Here is a 13,176-nt window from a genome sequence, read left to right on the forward strand (position 1 = left end):
GCATCTCTCCACACTGTACACTCATCTTCTGTAATCATACACATTCCTCTTTCTGAAATAGAGATAGCCCTCAAATTTTGATTCCCTTAAAACACATCATTCTTTTGAGTATATTCATGTCATGTCTCTAATAGGAATGATTAAAAGCACTGAAATTTGATATCAGTGTCACAAAAATGATCACGTGCATTCAGTTCTTTAAAGACTGACGTTTTTCCTGTAGCTCTCTTACTTTTCACTCTTAGGCAAGATTTTTGATTTTGACACGATCATACTTGCTGTACTACCATACTGATAAACTGTACTACTTGCTTATTTCAACCCAGATCCATCCAACGTCAGTAATATTAGTGTAGAATTCCTGCTTTAAAACACTGAAAGAGGGAGACTTAACTAACTGTATGTTGTGACAACAAATTTTTTTTTTTTTTTTAAATTTTCCCCAACAGGAAAACGTCATCTGTTTCCTAGAGTGTCAAACAGCAACCTTGCTGATAGTTTTTAGCACATTAAGCCAGGAAATGCCAGACTAAGGCATTTCAAAAAGCCCTTAATTCTTCCTCAGAAGGAAATGAAGCAAGGCACTAATAACTGTGCTTAAAAATCAGGTAGCTACTGTTGTTTGGTGAAAGCCTGGTTAATGTAGTATAAGGTGCTTCTTCCCTAATATTATGAGGCAGAGGAAAATGGTCTTCATCTTTGGTACCAACCTAAAACTGCAGGGCATTAAAGGGGAAGATACAAACATATAGCATTGTATTCAGTCGTAGCTTATTGAAACTTGATGTTACTGGTGAATTTTTTTACCTCGTTCAAAATACTTCAGTAGAAGACCGGTTTTATGTATTTATTTATTTATTTATTCTGGGTGGGGCTGTGCCCCCACTGTGATTATGCAGATGAACAAATCTGATTTAATTAAGTGGTCTGCTGGTGAGTGTTGGGAAACAATTTTTTATTTAATTTTTGCTTCATTTAAACCAAAACAGTAAAACTCAGCATTGTGACAAATGGAAAGTGTATTTATAGAGTAGTCAACTGAGTACTCTATACACTGAAGCTGAATGCTTTTCCTTACTGCAATTATTTTTTAGCATGCAATGATGCTTCCTGTCCTCACCCACCACGTCCGCTACCATCAGTGCCTGATGCATTTGGACAAACTGATAGGCTACACTTTTCGAGATAGGTGCTTGCTTCAGGTAAGACGGGCAAAAAATAAACTATTTGCTGGTTTGTCTTCCTAATATTATTGAGTTTATCTGTAATCCTGCCTGCTGTACAAACTTGAGAAACGCGCTGCATTGCCACAGCTTGAAAGTGCTTGATTACTTGCACTGCTGATCTTTCAAAAGTTTCAGTTATCCCAAGAGATTTCCAAACAGAGACATCTATTGTGCACGTAAGCATACACCTACCTTTGCTCCAGTGGTGGGTCTGGATTTGCTTGAAATGCGTAGAAAGACAAAAATATGCTTATTGAAAAGACTGTCAGGTAGACTACTCATTATTTCCTTACAGGTGCTTTTTTTAGTTATTTGTGAAGTATATGATGCTATTCTGCAGATGAGTGTACATGCCTTGATTCTTCCTTTTGGAGCCTGTTGTTCAAAAAAAAAAAACCAACTTAAGCATTGTCTTTTTATTTTGCATTTATAGCTAGTGCAAAGGAATTTCCAGGCTTCTGTTCAGTTCTTGATTTCTATGAGTACATGATGAAACTTTTGAATTTACAAAGAAGGGCAGGAACTGGAGAGGAGAATTTCTTATTTGTTTTAAATACATGTGTGTTGCATGAGCAGTCATTTATTTGTAAGTGCATATTTGGACTTGATCAGCTCCAGAAGTCTGACTCTTGGTTTCTTCTGAAGTTACTGAACGGAATTTGAGACTTCTGTCCAGGATCTCCCTCTGAAGTAAGCAGCCCCTCTCTCCACTGACTGGAACTGAGAAAGAAGAATTTTCTATAAGTTCGAAAAATATAGTTTGTGTATACATGTGCAGGCTGTATTCCCAAACTACTTTAAGCGGAGGCATACAGAGAAATCTTTTCTCATAGCTTCTCAATTTTCTAGAAGTCAGTTTCCACAGCTGGTCCTACTGAAAATTACAGTAAATGTTGAGCATCTTGTAGGATTTGGTTGTTCACAGGCTGCCTTTGTATTTTTATCTTTCATATCAAAGCCATGATGGAAATCTTCAAATTAATGTTTAGTTATAACAAAAGTACTTTTCAATGCTTGATCCCTATGCGTGTTTGTTTAAAACCTACAAACTTGTTCCAGAAGAGAAGGAGCTTTTAAAAATGTATATAGCACCAGTCACTTAGGCATAGACAATTTTAGATGTATAATTTCGCATTGATTTTTACCTGTTTCATCATGATGTATTCTTTTTCAAGCATGGACTGGGTAAGAAAGATTATGCTAATTTAACTATTCAGAGAAGTTGTAATGTATCATCAAGTTCAGATGGAGCAGAAGCTGAGAGTGGGCAATTATGACAAACTTAATATTAGTGAGGAATTAAAAAGGACTCGGAGAAAGTTCTTATTGTTGATTAAGTAAAATTGTACTCTTCAAAATAACTAAAATAGACTTCTCTAAGTCTTGTGTTTGGAAAGCCGCAGCCAACGTTTCAATGAACTACTGTAATGTCTTAGCTCACAGCCTGCAGCACCAGTCCTGCAAGTGTTTGAGAAGTAACTTTCTGCAGCTTGATTTTGCCGATGTATCTCTTGTCTTATAGATAAGGTGTGTGTTCACATACATTTATACATGCAATATATTTTAGGTGTGTATGTATAAAGAATAAGAAAATGCATGAGTTTGCAGGATGGAGTCATAAAAGCTAGCTGCAGTTATATTTTTGGCTGCCACTGTTGTAGTCATGGTGTCAGCAGCAGAGAATAGGCTTTTGATAATGCTAGATGGTACAAATGTAAAACAGAAGACCAATCCTGCCATAGCTGTTCATTTCCAGCTGAAGAGTGGCCCTGAGTAGTTGTGAGAGAAAGGGCTCTTCTGTGAATAACCACGCCAGAGATAACATACTTGGGTTTTATTGTTTGGGTTTTTTTGGTAGGAAAGCTTTATAGATATTCAAATAACCTAAATCAAATATGTGAATGGTTGAGAAGCTCTTGTAGCTGTTCATATTTTTCATATGAATACTTATGCTGCAGTGTGAGAGTGAATATGTTTAAATAAGCAAATGTATTGAAATCAGGTCAGCAAAGCTGGTAAGCAAAACTCTTAGGGCAAATTGACAGTTCATGCTTTTTCTCTTCTAATTTTTCTTTAAAGAAAAAAAAGCATTGAAAGTTAATTAGCTAAACTGATGATTGAGCATAAATGTTGCTTCTTTCTGACGTCTGAAATAGTACATCCTACATTTAAATTGCTGGAACCAAGTTACTAATTGACAACATCACTTTGTAGCCTTTCTTCAAACTAAAAAATAACAATTATTAGCTACCAGTCTAAGATATTTTTTTCTTACGTTTGCAAAAATACAACTAAGACTTTTTTTTCTGTATGTGCTACATTATAGCTTGCCATGACTCATCCAAGCCATCACTTAAACTTTGGAATGAACCCGGATCATGCCAGAAATTCCTTATCCAACTGTGGGATTCGCCAGCCAAAGTATGGCGATAGAAAAGTTCACCATATGCACATGAGAAAAAAAGGTATGCTATTACACCACTACAATTTTTCTCTCACCTCACACTTAATCAGTAAAAAAAAAAAAACATTTCATCCGTTATTATTTCTCTGGCCATTGTTCTTCTGAGACATCCCTTCACTGGAAGATTTCCATGGTTATACTTTGACATCAGTGAGATCTTACTAAAAGACTTGATTTTGAAAATTAGTCAACAGGTAAAGAGCTGAGAAAGAGCAAGGGTAATAAATAGGAGGATGTATTTTCTTTGATTTTTGGAAAGTATTGTTTTCTTAATTTGCTGCTCAACATGGTGAGCAAACTGGATGGTATTTTGTAAAAATGTCTGAATAATGTGAAAATGTGGACTCTTGGCTGCAGAATACTCCTTACCCCTGCAAAGTATATTCAACAGTAATGAAGTAAATTTTTTATTTATGTAATGTTTGGAATGTCTTTTTCATGCAAAGGTGGTAGGGTTTTTTTGGCTGTCTGAACACTAAAATACAATAGTATTGTAATGGGACTGCGGTCAGTTAGGCAGAGACCATCTGTAAGGATTATAGTTGCTGTAAGTATACCCTGTAAATAACAGGATGATCTTGTGTATAGCAATTACAAAGTAACATTTTGAGTAATTATTTTCTAATCCTTTTCAAATTGAATTAGTTGTTGTTCATTTAATACTGCATTTTTTGTATTTCTAGGGATAAACACCCTGATAAACATTATGTCCCGTTTGGGACAGGACGATCCAGCTCCTTCCAGGTAATGAAAATAGTTGTTTGCAAGTAGGGAAGCTGTTGCAGAGGGAGATGTTTAATAGGAACAGCCAACTTACCCTCAGCAGCAGCTTTAGTAAATAGTTGAAATGAAAGTCATTTTGAATTGACTTTTACATTGTGCAGATGTGCTGAGCCTCCATTAGCAGTGACATAGTAAATGTTTGGTCATGCCTACAGAAAACTCCTGAGGAAGGTATTAACAGATAATTCTATCATTTTTGTTTATCCTTGCAATGAGGAGGACTAAAACGCTACCTTTTTGCTTTCTGGAGAATGAAAAATAAGATTTGTTGTTATTGTTATCATTGCTATAAATTGGATTCTCCATCACGTTTCCTCACAGTAGTCGTAGGCATGGCACCTTGTTAACATGCGTGATACTGAATGTGGGCTTCACTAATTTACTGGTCCAATTTAAAGACATATGCAAAAACAGCTGAGGACAAAAAGCTGAACCATTAGTGTTGTAGTGTAATAGTCTGTAAATGACCACTAAGAATTCTGTGCAAATAAATAATGTTTAAGATGTGGTTTATAGCAACAGGCACAATATTTAGTCAAAGTGAATTAACAAAGTTCATAGGGCTGATGCAAGAAACAGTTGTATGTGAAATCTCCTAAATGCATGAACTAGAAGGCAGTGTTTTTAGTTAACTCGTGCTATAACTGCGCCTTTTAAGAGTCATCATTTTGGAGGACGCTCGGGAATGGGAGAAGTTGAATTCTGAATAAATTACTGTTGCAGTGTTCCCCAAATGCTGTTTCAGCTAGACCGTGTCCTTTTCTTTGACAGTCAGCCTCAAGCTTATTGCAGCCCTCTTAAGATAACGTGAGATAAGGCTAAATTGTATTAATTCTCACAAAATAACACACAAATATAAAATCCCACTTCTGAGAGGCCTGTTTTTTCCACTGTGTTGCTAAACAGAGGAGAGCTGTGGTATTGCTCACTCTTTATAGTTTTACACAGCAGAGGTACTGGGATTTGTTCAGTCCATAACAAAGGGCTGCTATTTCAGAAATTATATGAACTATATAATTGTTGGGGGAGTGAAAATTACAATAAAAACTGAGTTTGGAGTAAACAAAACTTCCTGCAAAACGAAGGAAAATCAGGAGCAGTGACTGAAGAAGTGGACAAGACAAGGAATATAAGGTTCCACTAATTTAATGGCAACTTTGAATGCATCTTCTTGTACAGCCATTTTTTCTTTTGAGCTCAAAGGAAGTTACAGAAAACAGGGCATTTAAAGGTGCTATGAAAAACTACTTACTCCCTTGTAGCTCTGCCATACCACCGAAGCTGTTGTAGAGTCATCACACCCTGCGGGTGTTGATGTTAATTACCTACACTTCCCTAGTTGCGTGCACAAGACTGAAGATAGGCGGTTTGTTTCTATCACCTGATGCCCTCTGATGGACAAAAAAAAAACCCGACCTCAGTAGGCCATTGCACAGTGCCAGTGAACGAGTTTCCTTTCTCCATTTCTTAAGCTCTGACAGTGGCTCAGAAAGAAATGTATGAAAATTGCAAAGGTGGTGGCGCGAGTCCTGAGTTTCAAGATTCATGTAGTTGTTATTCTGGTTTGGAAAGGATTGTAATGCAGAGAGGGTCGGGGCGGCTGCAAGGATGTCTGTCATGGCTGATTAGCAATCAGCGCTGATTTGTTCTGTTTTAATTGTATTGTGTAAATAACCAGCATGTGTTACTTAGCTGATAGCAAACCTTAAAATGCCTTTTTCAGGATTAACCACAACGAGCGTTTAGAATTTCTGGGAGATGCTGTGGTGGAGTTCTTAACGAGGTAAATGGGGAATTCTTCAATAGTCTTCACCTTTACGTGTTATTGTCGTACTGTTGGGCTTATTATGCTTTGGAGTGTCTATTTTATGACTGTCTGTGTTTGCAGTCCTGCCTGATATTTAGAGCTGCACATCTGCACACAGCTCTCTTGAAAATTCCTTCAGTGCTGCTGATACAACAAGGAAGATTACAAAATGAAAAGCTAGAGTTTCTGTTTCATGGAGTGCAATTTTAAGATTATTTGGGTTAGAGATTAGTCAGCTACAGACAAGTTGAACTTTACCCTTTTTTTTAAAAGGAAAGGTATTCTCCTTAACATGCCATTTTGTTTCCATGGGTGCTTTTTCTGTAGTTGCAAATGAAAAACATTTATTGGTAATATTGAATGTGTTACAATTCTTACATTTCCAGTTATTGGGGCTGTAGCTTCTATAATGTCTGTATGTAAATAAAATAGTTGAGCACAAATGTAATTTATTTAGAAGTAATAACAAAATAAAAATGTGGGTCATCAAAAATTGCTGCAATTTTGGTCTGCTTTGAGTATTCTGAAATCAGTGAACAATACAAGGATATTATGTTACCTCTATTGGCCTCTCTTACCTGAGTACTAGAGTCAAGCAGTTTGCACAAATATCCCTTTTCAGTGCTCTGTTTTACTGATTTTAATAGGGAAGTAGTCTTGTTTACTCTAAAGCTTCTCTTTAAGTAAGTTTGTTAGGTGAGTAACAAAACTGCCCTTATACCTCCATTCTCTACTAGCCTCTACTAGCCATTAGCTACTCAGTATTCAAAGCTATTAGTTTATAAAGGTCTTTACTGCCCTTAAAACCCATGGCCTTTTCTCTCATACAACAGTACAGGCTGATAAGATGGAATACTTGCTGATTAAAATGTCTTGTATTTTTCATTGTCATTGTTCATCAACCATCAGTTGACTTTCTGTGCTAACTTTTATCTTAATTCAGAAAAAAACCCAGCTATATTTCTGTTCAATAGAGCATGTAAGCACCTATTTAAGTCTGATTTTTTTCTAACTCTCTTGACTTCAAGTCTCTGCCTTTGTGACTTACAATGCTTGATTAGATTGCCTTTAAGTTTTATAGCAAGTTTTGCCCTTAAATAATATTGCATCCATCTGCACTTTTCTCCCTGTGTACTGGGTTAATAAAATATTTTAATAATTAGTGCCATCCATGGCCTTATTTGTGGGATGTTGCAAACCCTCTCTGTATTAACTTCTTTCTGACATGGGTTAGATAGTCATATATGAAGATACTCAGAATCTTTTATCCTTTACTCAGATCTCGGTTGGATCACTGAATTATTTTTTTTTTGTTTTGTTTCTGTTTTATGAAGTATCTTACTTGCATGATGACAAATATCATTAAAGGCAGTTGAAAGCCTCAGACTTTTACTCTTTTTTCTTTTTTTTTCTGTGGTATTAATGACTTTGCACATTTGATAAATACAAACTGTTGAGTTCTGTTCTTTGGCTCCATTAGCATCTGTTAAAGTACTGTAAGAAACTTGTAAAACAAATATCCTGAGCGGTGGTCCAGCCTGAATCAGTAGTATCATCTTAAAGCACTGCATACTGGCAGTACCGCATTTCTTAAGGCTGACAGTTCCCTTGTGCTTTATTCCTCAGCACCCTCTAGGTGTCAACCTTGCTGAACCCACTGCTGCCGATAGATAGAAACCTTCAGATGAGGGAAATGCGTGTCGTCGCAGGGATTTAGAAATTAGGTGCTGCCCAGTAGAGAAACAGCACTCTTCCTCCCCTGCTTCCAATGCTATCCAGTCAAATATCACTGAGCATTTTTTTTTAATGTATGTTTCTTTACTTCACTTCTTTACTTTTGCCACCTTGGGAAGGGGCCCGTGTTACCAGCTAGGATCAGAGGGAAAGGCACTGTTCCCTAGAGGCTCGTGTGGTTCATCTTTAACCAAATGCTGACAGCATCTGATTTGATTTTTGTTTTGCCAGTGTCCACTTGTACTACCTGTTTCCCACTCTAGAGGAAGGAGGATTAGCTACGTACCGTACTGCCATCGTACAGAACCAACACCTGGCCATGTTGGCTAAGGTACAGTTTTATACGTCTCTGTATTTGACACCCATAGGTAGGATACTGTTAGTGCATGGACAGCTTCTTGAGAGGTCAGCCTGCTTTGAATATCAGTCTCTTTACCGTGTTTTGTATACAAGATTTGGGATACAGGAACTCTTTTCAGTTTGAAAATAGATTTTAAAGATGAAGCAGGACTTAGTGTTTTCTCCCAGGCCTATTTTTAGGAAGAGTAATTTTTGCAGGCAGAGGGATAAGTTTTTAGGATGCTTATGTTGAAGGTGTGTCTATGTTTACCTTAAACGGGTAATAATGAAGCTGTTAGTAGAAATTTAGTGAAGAAAAAGAAACAAACCGGTTGTTTATAAAAGGATTTCCTGATAGAATGTGTAGTGAGAACATGGCAGCAGGTGGTAGAGAAAGTGGGGAAAAAAAATCATTTTGTCTGCTCTCTAACCTATGCAGTCATTTTCAGATTCACTGTGAACTATGAAAGAGAAATATGTTAGAAAGGCTTTTGATGAAAAGCTGTATTGTCTTATAGGAAATATTGAGATGCCTCTGAATTGTATTTCATCTAATTCTGCGAATGACAGAACTCTTACATTTCTACGTGATAATGGTGGGTGGGAATACAATATGGAAAGTTGATTAAGTCTCTATTTGTAGATAACTTGGTATTCTTTTATTCATACTTGATTTTGTTAGCCTGTTTTTTAAAAACCAGTCTGGGACTTCTTGATGTTATGTATTAAGCTGTGCATGCACACATGCACACACACGTGTCCATCCACTGTGCAGTGCTGATAGTTTTCAAGTGCTCTTTTATCCTCTCTGTTCACATTCATGCAGTAATTTAAACAAGCATATCCAATCTTGAGATTTCGACAGAAACGGCATGATTTCTAATATGTCATCTTTTTGCTCAGTTCTCCAGAGAGGTATAGGGTAGGGAGTGAACACAATCTTTTTCCTTCAAAGCTTTCTTTAATGATTTAGATAAGCATGAATTGATTGAAATGTTTCAAATCAGAGTTTTGTTTACAAATATGGTATTGAACTGCCTGACATTTGAATTCATTTTAGTATTTTAAAACCTGCGTCAAGAAAGCTTCTGTATTCTTAAAGCTCTGTTAACAGACTTTGTGCATGGACAATTTTTGAAAATTTTTATTGCAATATTTTTTTAAACTGTATTTATTTACATCAGCTACAACTGTAAATATTAGATATCTGTACATTCCTGTTTCCCAACTTAACCTTTTTTCCTCTCATGTATCTTATACGATGTTCCTGGTTTCGTCCCCCTTAATTATCCTCTGCAGTGTCGTGTTGCATTCAGTTTACTTAATAGAACTCTCAGCTCCTCAACTGCTCTTGTGCACATGGAATGCTGTTCTAATTGAGGATCAAACCATAAATTTCTGTGGCTTCTAAGGGACATTGTAGCAGAAATTTTAGAAGTAATCTTAAATGTGTTGTGATCAAAAAATGAGAAGCAGAACATGCACAAAAAAAGCTGAATGCAAGCTCCGAAAATGGAGATAAGTCATTGGAGGTGGAGGAGACACACCAACACCCAAACAACACCTGTTAACATGAACCAATGGCAGTAATCTGTAAGAAGTTTAAATTCGATATAAAACAATTAATGTTCTACTTTTATGTTGACTGTAATGAGTGCTCCCTGCACTTTAGAAAGTGTGGTGGAACATCGTGGCTGGTAATTCCCTGTGTTCTGGAGCGGTGAATAGGCTCTTATTCATTGAAATTCACTGAAAAGGAAGACTCTTTTTTCCAATTGAAATGTGTCTAAACCACACACCTCAAACAACTTAGTCTCCACTTTTACCTCTTAAATATACTCCAGGAGGATGATGTTGAAAGTTAATGAGAAATTAGTCAGAAGAAGCTTACAGACAGTTGGGAAGAAGCTATTCTCATACAAACTTTGCAAGATGCACAAATCTCTTCTTTAAAAATCTCAATAATGGCTTTCTGTCAAAAAGATGAATATGTAAAGAGAACCCAGTAGCTCTTGCCTGCATTTCTATAGTAGAATTATCATATATTATATAGGATATCTGACTCATTACCTGAGATTCTGACTGGCAAGCAGAACTATGGTTCAGGCAACAGATTAATATTAATGATGTGCATTTCAAAGAAAAAAGCAAGCTAGGTGGCACTGTGGATTAAAATATCAGTCTTCTGCTTGCAGTGCCCAGAGGCTTTTGTCACTGTCACCTGTTGATGCTCTTAGAGGAAAAAGCCAAATGTTCACTGGATTGTGTCTACCAGAGTTCCCGTTCCTCACTGTTCTATTTTATCTTCTTCTTGTCGGCAAAATCTTTTTCCTCAGTGTTACCTCCCCTCCCTTTGAATTTCCCTTTGGCATTTCTGAAGGCAAAGGGACGTGAGGGCAAACTATCAGCAAGAAACACAGCACGTTGCACCATCCAGCTGGTATTGGGCTATTTTTCTGTCGCACCCTCAGCCCTCTTTTTGAACTCGTTCTGAAATCTCACTAGTAACATGTTTTGATCTGGCTTCCCTTGACAATTTGGTTTGATAATTCTTAGCTTTCCCACACTATCACACTCCACTTGCTTGCCTCTGATAAACAAATATGAAATCTTCTAATTTTAGCCTATGTCTGAACTGAAACTATAGAGAAAAGCTTTAAAGTTCCCTCAAACCCAGTTGCTGCATAATAATAGTGTAATTGAACTCTAGTGACTAGAACTGGTACTCTTGCACTTCTAAAGCCATGGTTCTAACTCTTTCCTTGTATTCTGCAGAAGCTGGAACTAGATCGATTTATGCTTTATGCTCATGGTCCAGACCTTTGCAGGGAATCAGATCTCCGCCATGCAATGGCCAACTGCTTTGAAGCCCTAATAGGTAAAGCAGGTGTATGTGTGTGTGCAGCTATGTTTTAATATGTCTACATGCCATGTTGACTGTGATAGAGGAGATGTAGGTCTACGCTGAGTAGTGTTAGTAAGGGTAAGTGATAGTAAAGCTTCTTAAGTCTTCATCTCTTCCCATCTCCTGCACGTACGCCGCGTGTATAACATGATAAGCGTGTAGTATTGCAGTGCAAGTCTCTTCTGTATCCTGCCTCCCACGCACTGAAGATGCTCCCTTTTCATACCGTTGTGGCGCAGCACTTCTGTCCGTCACTGCAGAACTCCACCTCATGCATCATCGTGGCCTGCCACCTGCAGTCATCTGGGTGGTGTAGATCAGTCACCATGTCCTGGCAGGAATAGTGCCGGCTCACTGCTTCCAGTAGTACTTGTACAGACCTGCAAAATGCGGAGTCCCACTTCAGCCCTGAATTTTAAACTCTGCAGCTTGCTTTCTGAATGCACCAGGCACTTCCAACCAAGTCACCAGCCTGCTTCCTCTGTGCCCTTCTTCCGTGAATTAAATGTGACATTTGCCAAGTAGATACTTTTTGGTCTTTGTATTTTCCTTACAAATAAAAAGCTTGGCAATATGCCCTGGCTGGTGTAATAAAGCTACCAAAAACTGAGGATGAAAGGAAGTTGTGTCAGATTTGCTGTTGGGCACCAAGATGCTGATCAGTGAGTGACTGGCTGTGCTAGTCGATAAATTTATATTGGAGAAGAAATCAGGACTGCCTGACCACAGTTACCAAATATAAAGCAGTAAGGCGGAAATCTCGTCCATTATATCCATACAAGCCCTATTTTAAATAGCGTATTTTTATAAAGCTTTATTTGTTTGAATACACAAAGCAAGCTAAATCACACTGATTTGGCTTCATAGTCATCCAAATGTACTGTACCTGATATTAGCTATGGGAATGGTTTAGCCCTCATCCAGGTCTTTACATACTACACAAGCTCCTAAAGCATTTTGTCCTGATTTGAAAAATAGATCATAGTTGGCTTAGATGTCAGCAGTTCTGTGCATTCTGCCTTAGGCCAAATTGCATTTCATCTTATCAAGAAATAAGATTTGTCTTTAACTCTATTTTGCTTTCCATGAGTGCTTTGATCTTTAATTTAAAGATAAAAAACAAACAGAAAAGGAACACTAGATACGTATGTGTGGCTTTGTTCATATATTTCAGCCTGTCTCGGATGTAGCGATGACTATTTGGCAAGCACTGAGATTTGCTAAGAGAGCAGGCTTGCTGTTTAACCTCCAATACAAAGTTGTTCACAAAGTTAATTGAGCAGTAGGATTTTGTCAGGGCCATAGCTGAAATCTGGGAGCTTGTTAAGGGACTATAAAAGTATATGTGGGGTCTGGAGCTCCTACTTGAGAACCTTTGTAAAAGTCCGGTGCTTCTTCCCTGTGATAAAAATAATATCCAGGGTGCCTAGTTGATGAAAACAATAAGCAGGCTGCCTAGGACCTGTTTGAAATTCTGCGCTGTCATAATATGCCTCTGGCTAGATAGTCTTATAGACCCCCAAACTGTTCTCCAAAGAGTCCAAAGAAAGTAGTTGACCTAGTGAGGAGTTAAAAGGAAAGAGGAGGGGAAAGACACAGCAAAGCAAACAATGTTCTCCCTGTATGTGGGAACATTCACTCCCTTTCTCTGTGTTCTTCATGTAGCTGTGTATTCCCTTTGCTTTTATACAGATGTGCTTACAAGAACTAGTTTGAGGTTTTCAGAAGCCCTCCTGTAAAGAGTATCAAAAGGCAAAATGTTGATACTGAATTTATGAAGTGCCTGTGCAGATACAGAGTGTATATGGTACACACAGAAAATATAATATGCTAGCACAAGTTTTTCAGAGCTTGTTACTAAGGGACATGTGGAGGGCTGGTGAAGGATGTATATGCAGTTTAAAAAAAAAAAAAAAAA

General features: G+C 37.6%; 1 protein-coding gene across 1 annotated transcript in view; it reads left to right on the plus strand.

The window, feature by feature from the left end:
* Positions 1 to 13,176, plus strand: part of DROSHA (drosha, ribonuclease type III) — a 69,548-nt gene that overhangs the window by 38,855 nt on the left and 17,517 nt on the right. The window contains exons 16-21 of the mRNA XM_009883947.1: positions 1,095 to 1,202; positions 3,553 to 3,691; positions 4,374 to 4,434; positions 6,197 to 6,256; positions 8,246 to 8,345; positions 11,129 to 11,231. Coding sequence (XP_009882249.1) covers positions 1,095 to 1,202; positions 3,553 to 3,691; positions 4,374 to 4,434; positions 6,197 to 6,256; positions 8,246 to 8,345; positions 11,129 to 11,231 — 571 coding nt within the window. The remainder of the gene's footprint in view (positions 1 to 1,094; positions 1,203 to 3,552; positions 3,692 to 4,373; positions 4,435 to 6,196; positions 6,257 to 8,245; positions 8,346 to 11,128; positions 11,232 to 13,176) is intronic.

Source organism: Charadrius vociferus, unplaced genomic scaffold, assembly GCF_000708025.1.
Source record: "Charadrius vociferus isolate BGI_N301 unplaced genomic scaffold, ASM70802v2 scaffold234, whole genome shotgun sequence".
Lineage (NCBI taxonomy): Eukaryota > Metazoa > Chordata > Aves > Charadriiformes > Charadriidae > Charadrius > Charadrius vociferus.